Below are 13087 nucleotides of genomic sequence, written 5' to 3'. Positions count from 1 at the left end.
TTTCGTATTTTCCTAAAACTCTAGGTCAGTGTGGCTATCAACTGTGCATCAATTATCTAGGATTTACATATGTAGGATGTAGGATTTACAACAAAATAATTGGCCTACTACATGTGCACAAAGCAAGATTAACCAGCATGGACTACACATAACTATCCATGGAAAATGTAACCAGGGATAATTGTTATTTAAGGCAAAGTGTTAAAAGGTTAAAAATTTGCTGCAGGTTCATTTATTGTGAACCTTTCAATAACTGTCAGTACTAGCAAGTCATCAGTATTTGATTACATTATTGATTTCATGGTTTGCAAACTTTCATTTTCAATTGGATGCAAAAAAGCAGACAATGTTGTAAAACCCTGGAGCGGAAAAGAAAATCAAAACACACAGCACTGAAGACATTCATCTAAACCAGAAAGTGGAATCTGGCTTCTTTCTAAAAGGACACTGATTAAAAGGTGAGATTTCCATTATTATTTTCATAGTTTAAATCACACTTTTCCCTGACCCCGACAGAATATTTGCCAAAAGGAAGCATGGGATTATGACACGCTGGGTATGAAACTGTTATTTATGAACAATTAACAACCATCATTTTAATAGCACACAGTCAGTCCACATACTCCAACAAAGTCTTCTTTGCTGGACAGATGAATTGCATTTGGCTGTAAGAGAAGCTCCAACTAAGCTATACCGATTAGAAGCAGTGAGACAACACAAACAGGGACAAAGATGCATGATTACTTCTTTCAATTCATGAATAGGTCCAACTTATTCCAATTTGATGAACTTTAATATGACTCTACCAGTAAAGTTTGCTATGCAGACTACATCATCTATTCTGGCACAAACTACTGATCTCCTGACTTAAACAGACTATGACTCAAAAAAAAAAGAAAAAAAAAGAAGAAACACACACAAACATGAAAAAAACTATGTAAACTGTTTAAAACAAAACACAGCACAGGTAATTAGTCAATACATAAAAAACAAACAAAATTCAGGGAGTAATTTCATTATTATTGCTTGAATAAGCTTAGATTTAGTGACACTGTCCTTCCGATCTATAATCTTTGGCCACAGGCTGTGTGCCCACCGGGCGTTTCTCCAATAGCCACCAGTGCCAAACAGAGGCCTATGGACTGTTGAAAGTGCTGGTCTGGGCCACTACAGTATCAAAAACACACTTTTGAGCACAGGGCACTTTTACTCAAAGGGTTTTCTATCACCTCGTTCTGAAGCTGCTGAACACACAGTAAACTCTCGGCACTGTCAAGCACTTAATTTCCACTGAACCCAACAAACTGAGGCCAGCTTCCCGGTGGACACCCAGCCATAATCCACGCTCCATCAGTGGAAAGGCCAGTTTGTTTGTTTGCATGTCTCTGGGGAATTCCCACAGATTCACAAGCTCTCTTTATTCTCCCTGAAGAGACAGACACCTGATACCCTGGCACTCGGCCGGCCAATCAGACTTAAAATCATAGGGCACCTCATGGTACATCGAAGTATCACAGTGTGTAGGGATGTGAGGCAAAAACCTGTTCACAGTGTGGAACAGAAGGGGTTTCAGATCTTTGGCTGATCTCTGCCAGCCCCTTGTAACGATCCACATAAGGGAGAAGACAAGGCGAAAGGCAAAGACCATGCCAGTAAGCAGAGAAGAGAGAGGGTGGAGAAGATCATCCCAATCCATGCAACGCCTTCATATTTCTAATGTCTGTCAAATTTTATGTCATCCCACCACTCTGCTCTTCATATCACAGACAACCCCTTTAACTGCCACCCTTCATGGCCTCTCAGGGAGACAGCTGTTTCCTTGCAGCAGGCAGCTCCAGTTTATCTGCACAGTCGAAAGCCTGAGGTGCCATCTGGGCCGGTGGGCTGGCGGATCACATGATTGTTTGGACGAACTGGTTCTGGTGGTTGCTGCGCACTCAGACGAGTTGGCCTAATAACACAGGGAAAAAACGTAGAATAAATTATATGTTTTTTCTACTAATATTATCCACTAATTTCTATCTACATAATTTCTTCTCCACTTTAACAAATGTGGGTTTTGTAGTTTTTGCCATAATAATGTCTTACCTGTCCTGGCATGGATTGTCCTGAGGAGTTTCATCTGAAGAAGCACTACCCAAAATCCTTCTCCTGGCTTCTGCATACTCCGCTTCCCTCTGGGCCAAAGACTTCATCTGCTGAGAGGGACGAGACGAGGATGCAGGGTTTCCTGTGGTACCGTTATTTGAAGGACGCTTTAAAATTCGAATTTGTGGTGGGGGTGCTGCAGGCAGAGAGTCATCCTGGATTACTATAGCAGTTTGCACAGGTGAACCACCTGATCCCAAGCTGGACTTCCTGCACAGGTGAGAAAGTGTGAGAAAAATAAAGTTATTTAAAAAAATATATATATATATACTGAATGTATATATACACATCATATATTTAAGACTTTTGATAAATCTGCTGTTTACTTACTTTGCCTCCTGATTTATTTTCAGTTTAGCTTCAAGCCTTCTCTCTATTTCCTGAGGAGAAAGACATATTTATCATATTTTTCTTTACTGTACAACAAGTTCATTTTCTGTCTCATTGACAGCAGACATGTTCACGAGATCTGTGTTTCTAAGTTGCTGGCATCTGAGAAAACATACTTCTGGAAGATATTCTGATACAATTCAACCATTACACACCAATAAATGCTATAGTAAGGGATCTATTTAATCTCTGGACAACAGAGAATACAGACTACAGAACACATTACTGCACTCTGTAATACCACATGGAGGGCCTAACATAGACTTCAATTGTGTTGTATTTGCAGCACGTTTGTGTGTTTGGCTGTGTTATGAGTATTTGCAGCACGTGTTATCAAACTGATTAAGCTGTTTTTGAATTTGTTTGTACTTTTGAGCTCTCAGGGCCACCGTAGGCAAAATATATGTAGTTGTAATTGACAAATATTCATATACAGCCTACTAATGCATTTTACTTCTAAATCATTTTAACCTCCCTTTGATGATAATAGATCAGCTGCTTTTAACAATAAAAAGGTATTGATATTGACATCCTGGTCATTTTATCACTTGGAATTGGATTGAAACCAACTTTTTTATTCCACCTGTAGTATAATCTACCAACACATGCTAGAAACCCCTGCTAGAGCTCTCTGGTTATACTACAACTATTCTCTCTCAGTGAACCTGACTCAATACACTGTTATGTTATTCTAATGATTCACCTCAGTGCAGCCTGTCATTTCCGCAATGGGCGGGTCTAAACAATGGTGCCTTTATAGGAAAAAGTCTGCTTTGTAAAAATTGAGCCCTCTTTATGGTTACTACTCCGGTTTTGCACGCATTAAATAAATAATCATTTCGTAGAGCAGATGACAAGAAGCCAGGCTCAGTCCCAAATCGTAGTGGGACAGCGAGGCCTGCAGGACTCAGCCCGGAAGAGAGGCTGCTGTCTTTGATAAGAAAACAAACCGAAATAAATAAATAAATAAAAAACGTGTATTAATTTTCAAGCATTACACCTATCCAGCGTTTCGTGGGTCACTGCTAAGTGGCTGTCGAACTGAACTAGGGTTACAACCTGGTTTCGCACGCCATGTATTAGTGTTTCTCACCCCGCTGTCCGCTGCCTCTTCCCAGCTCTCTGCAACCTCCTCATCCTCCATGTTTAACAGGACTACTGGCTGGTTACCTCCTCGGCTCCACCGGCTAACTATTTCCCATTCACGTCGAGGACAATTGACGGGGAGCAGCTTCTGCACCGACCCACGGAGAGTTCGATTTAACGGGTTTTTGTTGTCAGATGAAGGTTGAAGGACCAGATTCACAAATCTTTCCCTGGCCGCGTGTGTTAGCCTGTTAGCTTAACGCTCCACTGTGGACACCCTCCTCCCCTCCTCCGGCTGCCTGTTACTTTAAATTTGGCGTCACGTCCACCTCGGTAAATCAACCGGTTGCCGGTAGGTCCCACACACCGCTCAGGGGAAAAATGACGACTGTATATGTATACAGTAACCTCTACCTGTCGACAGTTATGTTAGCTGTTAGCCAGGTTTAAGACCTAGCGAAACGACGCTGAAGATCTCTTCTGATTGGGCAGTTAAAGGGAAAGTTAACGGAAACTTAACTTTGGTTAACCGGTTCTCCGTTTTCTGCTCCTCTTACTGTCGAGAACACAAGAGCTGTCTGAGACCGACTCTTGGATTTGTGAAAACTCTATTTTATTTATGAAAGCAAGGAAGAACGAGTTTACTGTTGTTTTTAAACGTTTTGACCACATCGACAATGTTCAAGATCAAAAACCACTACTTACCAAATATGGACTAGATTATGCCAGACAGATTTAAGATACTTTAAAACACGATTTCAGATTGGTAAAAACCTTTATTGTATTTGTGAAAACGCATTGTACTTTTTAATACTATTGTACTACACCACTACATTTATTTGGCGGTTTTAATTAGTTTAGTTTACACATAAAAATGTTCATAAAAAAATCATCTTAAAATATGATGCTTTGTTATAATTTAAACTACCAAACAGTATAGTACAGTTGAAACAACAGAAAATTCATTGGAAACTATTGTGATAATCATTTAAATCATTTTTCATACAAAATGCCAAACAATCATGGTTCCAGGTTCTCAAGTGTGAGAATTTGCTGCTTTTAATAATATTGTAATAATTGGTTGGGCAAGCATCATGTACGTGGGCTCTGGGTATTGGGTAACTATGACGGGCATTTCTTATTATTTTCTTAATTGTTTCAAACCAAATAATTAGCAGATTAATCCATAATGAAAGTAATCATTAGTTGCTCCATCTCAAACAACTGCAACAGTAAAATGCTTTTACATTAACACACGAGTAATAATGTAATGGTGTAAAGTATATAGTTTAACACTCATGGGGGGGATTGAGTGTTAAGTGTTAGGGGGGATGGGGGATTTTGGGGACACGTTTCTGCATTCGGTACATTTTCCTGATTATACCTAGACATTTTTACTCAAGTAACATTTTCAATGCAAAACCTTTTCATGTAACAGAGTATTTTACAGTGCGGTTTTAATGCTTTTTTTTAATTAAAAGATCTGAATACTTCCTCCCACAAGAACACTTTTTATATTTTAATGGGTTTCATAGGGTAATCACAACTTTCCCCTGGGCAACACTTTTGCCTGCAGCGGCTGGGGGCGCAGTGTCTGGAGCTGGGGACCCACCCTGGTACCACGGACGGTCCGCGGCTGCTGGAGCGTCGCTGTGTTGCGGAGGACGCTCTTCACAGAGCGGAAGATGGCGACTGTTTGGAGGCTGCAGAGGAACCTCCGGAGCTGATACCGGGGAGGAGGAGAGAAGAGACACACTCAGAGACCACAGAACACCACGTCTAAAACAACGGTATTAACAAGGCCGGATTCAGGGTTTTCAGTTTCAGGGTTGAAATCCCGACAAAGTGTCTGACATTAGAGGAGCTACCGTTAGCAAAGATTACCAGCAGTACACCTGACTCAAGATAGCAGCTAGCTTGTTAGCTGCCAGGGTGTAACTGAGCCTGATATGATGTCGTGTCATTGAGGTAATTAGGAAGTGGATGTGTTTCCATGCGGTGTCGAGCAGAGGTATGTAAAAGAAAACGCATCAGCTGTGGCTCTTTGCGTTTATCTAAAGATTCGTTAATGCTAACGTTAGCTTGGGTGCTCATGAAAAGTTAGCTAGCGTCGTTAGCCAGTGCTAGCACATATTCTCTGAGGATCAAACGTTAAATTCAGCAACATGTACACGCTGGTTAGTCAGCGAAAAAGTGTTTTGCAGCATAAGCCATTCCTCGTTTAGCTGTATGACATAGCACACGTTCAATGTATTTTTCCTGTGTAGATATCTTTCGGAGATAATTAGCATTAGCAGTCCAACATTTCATTTATTATGTCACGGCTAACGACAGCTAGTTAGATGTAGCTAACGATATAAGAGGGACGTGCTGTGTGCTGGGGCCAGCTGTGAAGGCTAAAGAAAGGGCACCACCCGTTTTAAACAATGGGTGTAACAATTAAGCCTGCTGCCACAAAAATGCTATATTGGTTACAGGTCTGCAGTGTCATTGGGTTTCTAGGGTAGGATCAGATCTTATCCAGTATTTCTCATTAAATTTGCTTTCCAGAAATCCAATAAGGAACATATAGGGCAGATGTGCAACGGGTGAGTCTACCAGCATAAATAGAATAATTGATTTAAAAGCTGTTTTATTGTAGCTAAATGTGTCTAATAGATGCTATACATGCTCCTGAGCATCATGATCATCGGTGCATACATCACTAATATATCTCCGGATGTCTCAACAGACAACAATGTCCCGCTCCCCTGACAATGAGGATGGATGCTTTGTTGCCATGGATACGGAAGACGATGGTACAGAGCCTGCTGGGATAACAGAGGAAGTAGAGGCAAAGATGGGGTCCTGCCGACAAGAAGGGAACATGGACAGTGGTGCCAAAGGAGGAGGGAGAACAATGATGGAGTTGCCAGAGGAAGTTCTTGAATATATTTTGTCCTTCCTCTCACCTTACCAGGAGCACAAGACTGCTGCGCTTGTATGTAAGCAGTGGTATCGCCTCATTAAAGGTATGCCTCTCGTATTTGCATAATCATGTTCAAAACTGAATCACAAGGTGGACTGGATAGTGTCACTGTGGTGTGAGTACACCATGAGCAGAGCAGGGAAACAAGGCTTTAAACAAGAATTCAGTGAAATGTGCTCATACTCCAATTTGAACATTCTGCATGTGGTAACATAACCTCTTGTGTGCCTTTTATTTACTTACATTTTCTCTTAACTAGGTGTTGCTTATCAGTGCTACCATGGTTTCTTGAGAGCTGTCCAGGAGGGAAATATCCAGTGGGAAAGTCGAACATACCCATATCCAGGAACCCCTATTACTCAGCGCTTCTCACACAGTCAGTATATGTTGCCTTACCACAATTAGAGTTTTACATCATATATTCAGTGTTGAATGATACCCCTTTTTTCCCCAATAAACCCATGAAGTTGCTGAGAAATACAGTACTTAAGGTTTTGCATCTAGTGCCTCAAAATGTTTTTATGCAGTTTTATCTGTGGATCAGGTTATGAGTCCAGGGTAGAGCAGATAAATTGCCTTCTATCTTGTGCAAGATTAGTGAGTCATAAAAAAAGAGCAATGTCAGCTACATAATCGGTTTTGTTATGATATGGACTCCAACATCACTTAAAGATTTAGTGTTCAAGTTTATGTTTTCAAGCTGACGCCACAATCACAAGCTTTGCATTTTTACATCTCTCTCCTGCCTGTGTACCAGGAAGTTTGTGAACATTGTTCTTTTCCCTAAACCAATAGAAGTAACAGAAATTTTGTTTATTTGTACTTGCTTTAAAAGCATTTTTTCAATTAACATTGAACTGTGCACATATCCAGTGTCAAAGACTGTTGCTTAATTAATTGAAGGTCACTTATTTCTTAAGCTTATCTTCATGTTGATGCAAATCCCCATGTATGTAATCATTTAAATGCAGTGTTAGTTAACTGGATTTTTAAAGTAATGTGACAGAGACTAGATGGCATTTTGAAAGATCATTTATCGTAAACAACCATGTACACAGATCTGGAAATTTCTTCATTTATCATTTAATTGCAAACACTCTGGTTTTCCTGTTCTTGCACATGAAAAGAAAATGTATATTAAAAAGTAGCAATAAGAAGTATCTGTAAAACACTTGAAGCTCTCACTGTTTGCTGCATTTTGCTGTAAATTTGTGGCTAATTTTTCTTTTTTTGGGGGTTGCAGGTGCATGTTACTATGATTCAAACCAGTCCATGTATGTGTTTGGGGGTTGTACTCAGAGTAGCTGCAATGCTGCCTTCAATGATCTATGGAGACTTGACCTCAACAGCAAGGAGTGGATCCGCCCTTTAGCCTCAGGTATGAGTACATGGGGCTTATGTAAGGGGAACTGTGGGAGGGTGAACTCACAAATGTGGATACAGTACTAAGAGCACGGTGTTTGAGGAGGTGGCAGTAAAAAAGAAAGAAGCACCAGTGAAATCAGATGTTGGCAATAACATATGTCTTCAGTAATCTGATCACAACAGCTCTAAGTGTGTCAGTTCACACATGGCATTAAAATGTGTCTCCACATGGGTCTCGAGTGTCTAGTTGTGATCAGATCTCACTTCCCCACTCTATATTCAAATAAAAAAGTATGCGTTGCTGTTTTTAGCCACTCTGACTCGGACCAGGACCCATTCACGTTCACACTGCTAGAAGAATGTGGCCACATGTGGCCTAGACCACCTCTGAATATGGTCTGAGAGATCAGATATGAAATGCATCCTCAGTGCGCCCTGGGTGCATTCACACCTGTACTCAGAGCTCTCCACTTGTGATCGGATTACCCAAGATGGATGTTAATGCCCGGTCTGAACAGGGCCTAGGTCACTTCTGCAAAGACTATCTACTGTCAGAGACTTTGTCTAATGTATCATAAAATTAATGTTCATGTAATGTTGTCATGTAAAAATTTCAGCCACTTGTATGTGAAGTAGAAAAAGTATTACTTAGTCTTAGTCTGTGCCATGTTTTAAATTTCTGTTCAGACATTTTCACATAAGGAAATAAGTGGGAGTCAACTTAAAGTTTTAGGTCAGTTTGGTCAGTCATTTTCTCCACTAAATTGTTTTGGGGTTTATTTATTGGATTAAAGAATTACAGATATATAAAGCATCATGCTTATTCAGCCAAAAAGCCCCCCCCCCTCCAAAAAAAAAAAAAGTAAATAAATCCTGTCTCTGCTCTTTTCTTTTGCAGGCTCTTATCCATCTCCCAAAGCTGGAGCAACTCTAGTGATGCACAAAGATCTGTTAGTGCTCTTTGGGGGATGGACTCGCCCAAGCCCTTATCCACTGCACCAACCAGAAAGGTTTTTTGATGAAATCCACACATACTCTCCTTCAAAGAACTGGTGAGTTGGATTTCAGTGCCGGGAGCTAGATGCCATAGTTATGACGAATGATGAAGTAGTTGAAGCTCAGTACTTTTCATCATAATTTTTCTCTCTTCGTTTGATTTATTATTTCTTTTGCTTTTATCAGGTGGAACTGTATTGTAACAACACATGGACCTCCACCCATGGCTGGCCACTCTTCCTCTGTAATTGGAAACACCATGGTGGTGTTTGGGGGATCTTTGGGAGCACGTCAAATGTATGAATGTATTACTTGAATTTAATTACACTTTATCTAAAACTGAGCTGCATAGATTAAAGCTGAAGTCTGTAACTTTCTGCAAAGTCAAACTACTGGAAAGATGATGAGGTGTGCATTGCATTGCATTGCATGTTTGCAAAGGTCTTTCACCTCGTTGTTTCTAGACAGTAAAAATGTTATTGACTTCTCAGGTGTCATGTGATTGTGGGTATGTTCTTTACTGTATAAAGTTACATCCCCTCAGTTACATCTGCAGTGCTCAGAACCCATGAACAATCACTGTTGTTAAGCCCATAAAATGCAACACAACAAAAGCAAGAAATATTTTTCAACCAATGTAGTGTTTCATCATACTCTTTGAGTTGAATGTAAAACATTACATATTTAAGCTTTAAATCTTTAACTTTAACAGAAATGAATTTGTGAATGAAACCCTTGGCTGTCACACCTCACTGCGTTGTTCTGCCCTTTGTTGGTTCTTACAGGAGTAATGAAGTCTGGGTTCTGGATCTTGAACAGTGGTCCTGGTCCAAACCACCCATATCTGGCCCTTCGCCACACCCACGAGGAGGCCAATCACAAGTAAGGATTCCTTTGTTGATTCAAGCTATAGAAAATTATCCACTGTGTTTTCAACCATCTTTGATAGTGTTTTTGTTGATAACAACTTTTTTACGTGGTCCCACTTTGGTATATAGTATATGTATATGGTATATAATTGTTGTGAATTTTTAAAGGAGCTATTTCCATGTTTTGCTAACGCTACAAAGCCAATGTTAGCATCAATAGCTGTTTACTTACCTTTCTAGAAGAAACATTCATCAAACTTAATTCATTTACTTGCCAAGAGCTGCCTCCAGCACTGGAAAGCAACAATCTCGTTTTGCTTCTTTTTTTTTATCACTTCTTCTCTTGTACTGAGGTTAGCATTCTTAACAGCTAGCCCTTTTTTTTATATGAAATGAAATGATACCATTTAAATGTTTTCCTATTAGATTGTCATTGATGATCAGACGTTGCTCATCTTGGGAGGATGTGGTGGCCCTAATGCAGTAAGTTTCTTTTTTTTTTTCTTCATTTTAATGTCAGAACAACATACAGAGAGAGAGAGATACAAAAAGTATCTCCCAGCAAAGGTTTCATGTGACTACATGTGACTGCAGTTTTGACTTAACCTTTTATTTTGTGTATTAAAGCTCCTTAAAGATGCCTGGCTGCTACACATGGATGCGCCACCATGGAGATGGCAGCAGCTGCAGGTGGAAAATGAAGACCATGGAGCCCCAGAGCTTTGGTGTCACCCAGCTTGTAGAGTAAGTATCTGTCCTAACTGTCCCGCAATCATAGTGTGTTTGTGAAATCATAAAATCCATCACTAATGTGTCATTCTTTCTTCAAGGTGGGCCAGTGTGTGGTGGTTTTCTCACAGGCTCCATCTGGCCGTGCACCACTGAGCCCAAGTCTTAACTCTCGGCCCTCCCCCATAAGTGCCACACCTGCCCCTCTGGGCCCCGAACCGCCTTCCTTGCGCTCTCAGTCCCCTGTTCGGAGTGGGGCTGCCGGTGTTGTCCTGGGAGCTGTTGAAGAGGCTCCATGTGTAAATGGTCGATGGGGAACATTGAGACCTCGGCCTTCAGCGAGAGGGAGTGCCAGAGATGGAAGCCCATCCTCATCCCAACAGCCATCTCCTTCACAAGGCCCAGACAGCCCTCCTCTTCCACCACTTCCTCCATTATTAAATGGATCCTCCCCTTCACCCCGGACCAGCCCAGCCCAGGCTGCATCTCCTCCTTCCCGCCCTCACCCGCCTGCCTCCACAGACTATGGTTGGGAGTCTCCCCCTTCTGCCTCTCACCATGTTGAGGTCCCCAGCACTAACGGCCTACATACGCCTCCTGTAGGCTCCCCACGCACTCCCCCAGGCGCAGTGTCCCCCGCTGCCTTAAGACGAGGTCTGGAGGCAGTGAAAAACAAATCTTCCTCATCTTTACCATCGTCTTCTTCATCGTCTTCCCTTCAAACACAGGGAGCTTCTCCTGGAGGAGGAGGAGGAGGAGCAGCAGGTCCTCCTGGAACCCCTCCCTCATCATCCTCCAGCCCTCCACAGGCCGCTGGAGCTGATGGACATGCTATCCCACCTATTGCACGGCGTCTCGGTCATCACCCACCTCAGAGCCTGAACGTAGGCAAGCCTCTCTACCAGTCTCTCAACTGCAAGCCCATGCAGATGTACGTACTGGATGTGTCACGGGCCAAATCTGCTGGGGTGGTGTCCTGGAGAGTTTATGGGAACGGGACTCCTGCAGCAGTTACAGGGCCCCCGGAGACCAGCCTTCACACAGTGGTACAGGGCAGGGGAGAGCTCATCATTTTTGGAGGCCTCATGGACAAAAAACAGAATGTGAAGTACTACCCTAAAACCAACGCCTTGTACTTTGTACGCGCTAAAAGGTAATGCAGCTCCAGGTGGGATTGGGAAGACAGACGCTTCGCCCTGTGACCACACGAGGGAACTGACACACAAGGCCTTTTTCCTATAGAGAGGATTATGGGAAAAGAACATAATCATTGTTAGATGTTCCACTTCAGAACTTCACGATCCCCCCTTCTGCCTACTGCAAGCATTCAATATAAAACACTTTAACTACACTTTGATAAAAACATTTGGTTGAGTGAGAATCTTGGCTGTGTGTGTGTGTGTGTGTGTGTGTTTGTGAGTGCAGTGATTAGAGAGAACAGGACATTTCTTGTTGTTCCCCAAAAGGTGATCAACCAAACAATAACATTTCTGTTTTTCTGTGTCACCCTCCTCTGAACTCTTGAAAGAGGAACTATGGAAGAACGGACACTGTTGACAGAAACGGTTGACCTTGCATTTTGTATCACTCTTTAAGCCTGCAATGTTTACATTGAAAACGGTGTGAGTGTGTGTGTGTATGTGTGTGTTATGTGTGCACGGTGGTGGTTAAAAGTTGTTGACTAATGTGTGTCGGGGGCCATGGTGGGTGAGAGAGATGGCACTGTACTATAAACATAGTTAAACAATAAAGGCCTCCATGTCTGCTCTGTCACAGTCTTAACATGCCTGCTTTGTGTGTTTGTTTGTTGTCTATCAGTCATTGCTGCTTTTTTTTTGATGAAAATGCCTCAGGACAAGGTTCATTAGTAGCTGTTGTGGAGCTTTCAATCGTATCACATGATCCTCCTCAGCAGATGCACTTTGTCCAAGTTGTCATGGAAATGGAGAATGAATTTTCAGTCTGAATTTTGAAGCCAACATGAAGGGGAAGTGTGAACGCAAAGACAGGCCAAAATAACTTGAATTTTATAAGCATGTGGAAATCTGTTAGCTTTAATCACTACCCAGTGCTTCATGTTAATATTTTAATGCTATTGAATTCAAAGCATAAAAATATTTTCCTTCAAAGACCATCTGATTTTATTCTGTTTGAATTCCCCTATTTGAAATTTCCTGTAGGTCATTTGAAGTAGTGCACAATCTATGTTTCTTGGTTTGTTTTCACAAATTCAAACAGACAATTTAAATGTCTTAATATCCAAAGATCTATATCCAAGTTGTGTGAATCCAGTTATGGATCTAAAAATTCAAGTGGAGATAGTTTTAGTTGGTTTAATTCAAGTACCAAAATTAAAGATGAAAACTTCAAACCTGAACATCGGGGCTTTTGCCCTTTTGTAATTATACGTTTCTGACTTGTTCATGTTAGTTGGAATTTTTCAAAATTAAACCAATCCAAGTTAAGCAACTCTGTTTTTAAATTAGATATTTACTCAAATGTGACTTTTTTGAATATTTAACTCTTGAGTTTTCTG

The 13087-nt window shown here is 41.3% G+C and overlaps 2 protein-coding genes across 2 annotated transcripts; one reads left to right on the top strand and one right to left on the bottom strand.

Moving 5' to 3' along the window:
• Positions 1-1716: 1716 nt before the first annotated feature.
• Positions 1717-4096, bottom strand: szrd1 (SUZ RNA binding domain containing 1). Its single transcript, XM_022745711.1, has 4 exons — positions 3632-4096; positions 2479-2528; positions 2089-2358; positions 1717-1951 (listed from the first exon to the last, which is right to left on the bottom strand). Exons 1-4 carry the CDS (start codon positions 3680-3682, stop codon positions 1840-1842), a joined length of 483 nt encoding a protein of 160 aa, XP_022601432.1. The 5' UTR covers positions 3683-4096; the 3' UTR covers positions 1717-1839.
• Positions 4097-5289: 1193 nt separating this feature from the next.
• fbxo42 (F-box protein 42) lies at positions 5290-12344 on the top strand. The gene is made up of 10 exons (XM_022745661.1): positions 5290-5414; positions 6356-6635; positions 6852-6968; positions 7836-7970; positions 8856-9009; positions 9140-9250; positions 9739-9835; positions 10249-10305; positions 10450-10566; positions 10653-12344. The coding sequence occupies exons 2-10, from the start codon at positions 6362-6364 to the stop codon at positions 11706-11708; spliced, it is 2118 nt and encodes a 705-aa protein (XP_022601382.1). The 5' UTR covers positions 5290-5414; positions 6356-6361; the 3' UTR covers positions 11709-12344.
• The last annotated feature ends 743 nt before the right edge of the window (positions 12345-13087 follow it).

This window comes from Seriola dumerili, unplaced genomic scaffold (assembly GCF_002260705.1).
Source record: "Seriola dumerili isolate Sdu_G_001 unplaced genomic scaffold, Sdu_1.0 BDQW01000089.1, whole genome shotgun sequence".
Classification (NCBI taxonomy): Eukaryota; Metazoa; Chordata; class Actinopteri; order Carangiformes; family Carangidae; genus Seriola; species Seriola dumerili.
Note: the sequence above shows the minus strand (reverse complement) of the source record. Positions and strands in the feature narration are given on the sequence as shown.

Excerpts from the sequence above, each read along its gene's own strand:
- szrd1 (XM_022745711.1), bottom strand. The coding sequence starts at position 3,682 with ATGGAGGATGAGGAGGTTGCAGAGAGCTGGGAAGAGGCAGCGGACAGC. Across the intron at positions 2,529-3,631 it reads AAGAGGCAGCGGACAGCGGG|GAAATAGAGAGAAGGCTTGA; the intron begins GTGAGAAACACT and ends CTTTCTCCTCAG. Across the intron at positions 1,952-2,088 it reads GACAATCCATGCCAGGACAG|GCCAACTCGTCTGAGTGCGC; the intron begins GTAAGACATTAT and ends CTGTGTTATTAG.
- fbxo42 (XM_022745661.1), top strand. The coding sequence starts at position 6,362 with ATGTCCCGCTCCCCTGACAATGAGGATGGATGCTTTGTTGCCATGGAT. Across the intron at positions 6,636-6,851 it reads GTGGTATCGCCTCATTAAAG|GTGTTGCTTATCAGTGCTAC; the intron begins GTATGCCTCTCG and ends TCTCTTAACTAG. Across the intron at positions 10,567-10,652 it reads GGTGTCACCCAGCTTGTAGA|GTGGGCCAGTGTGTGGTGGT; the intron begins GTAAGTATCTGT and ends TCTTTCTTCAAG.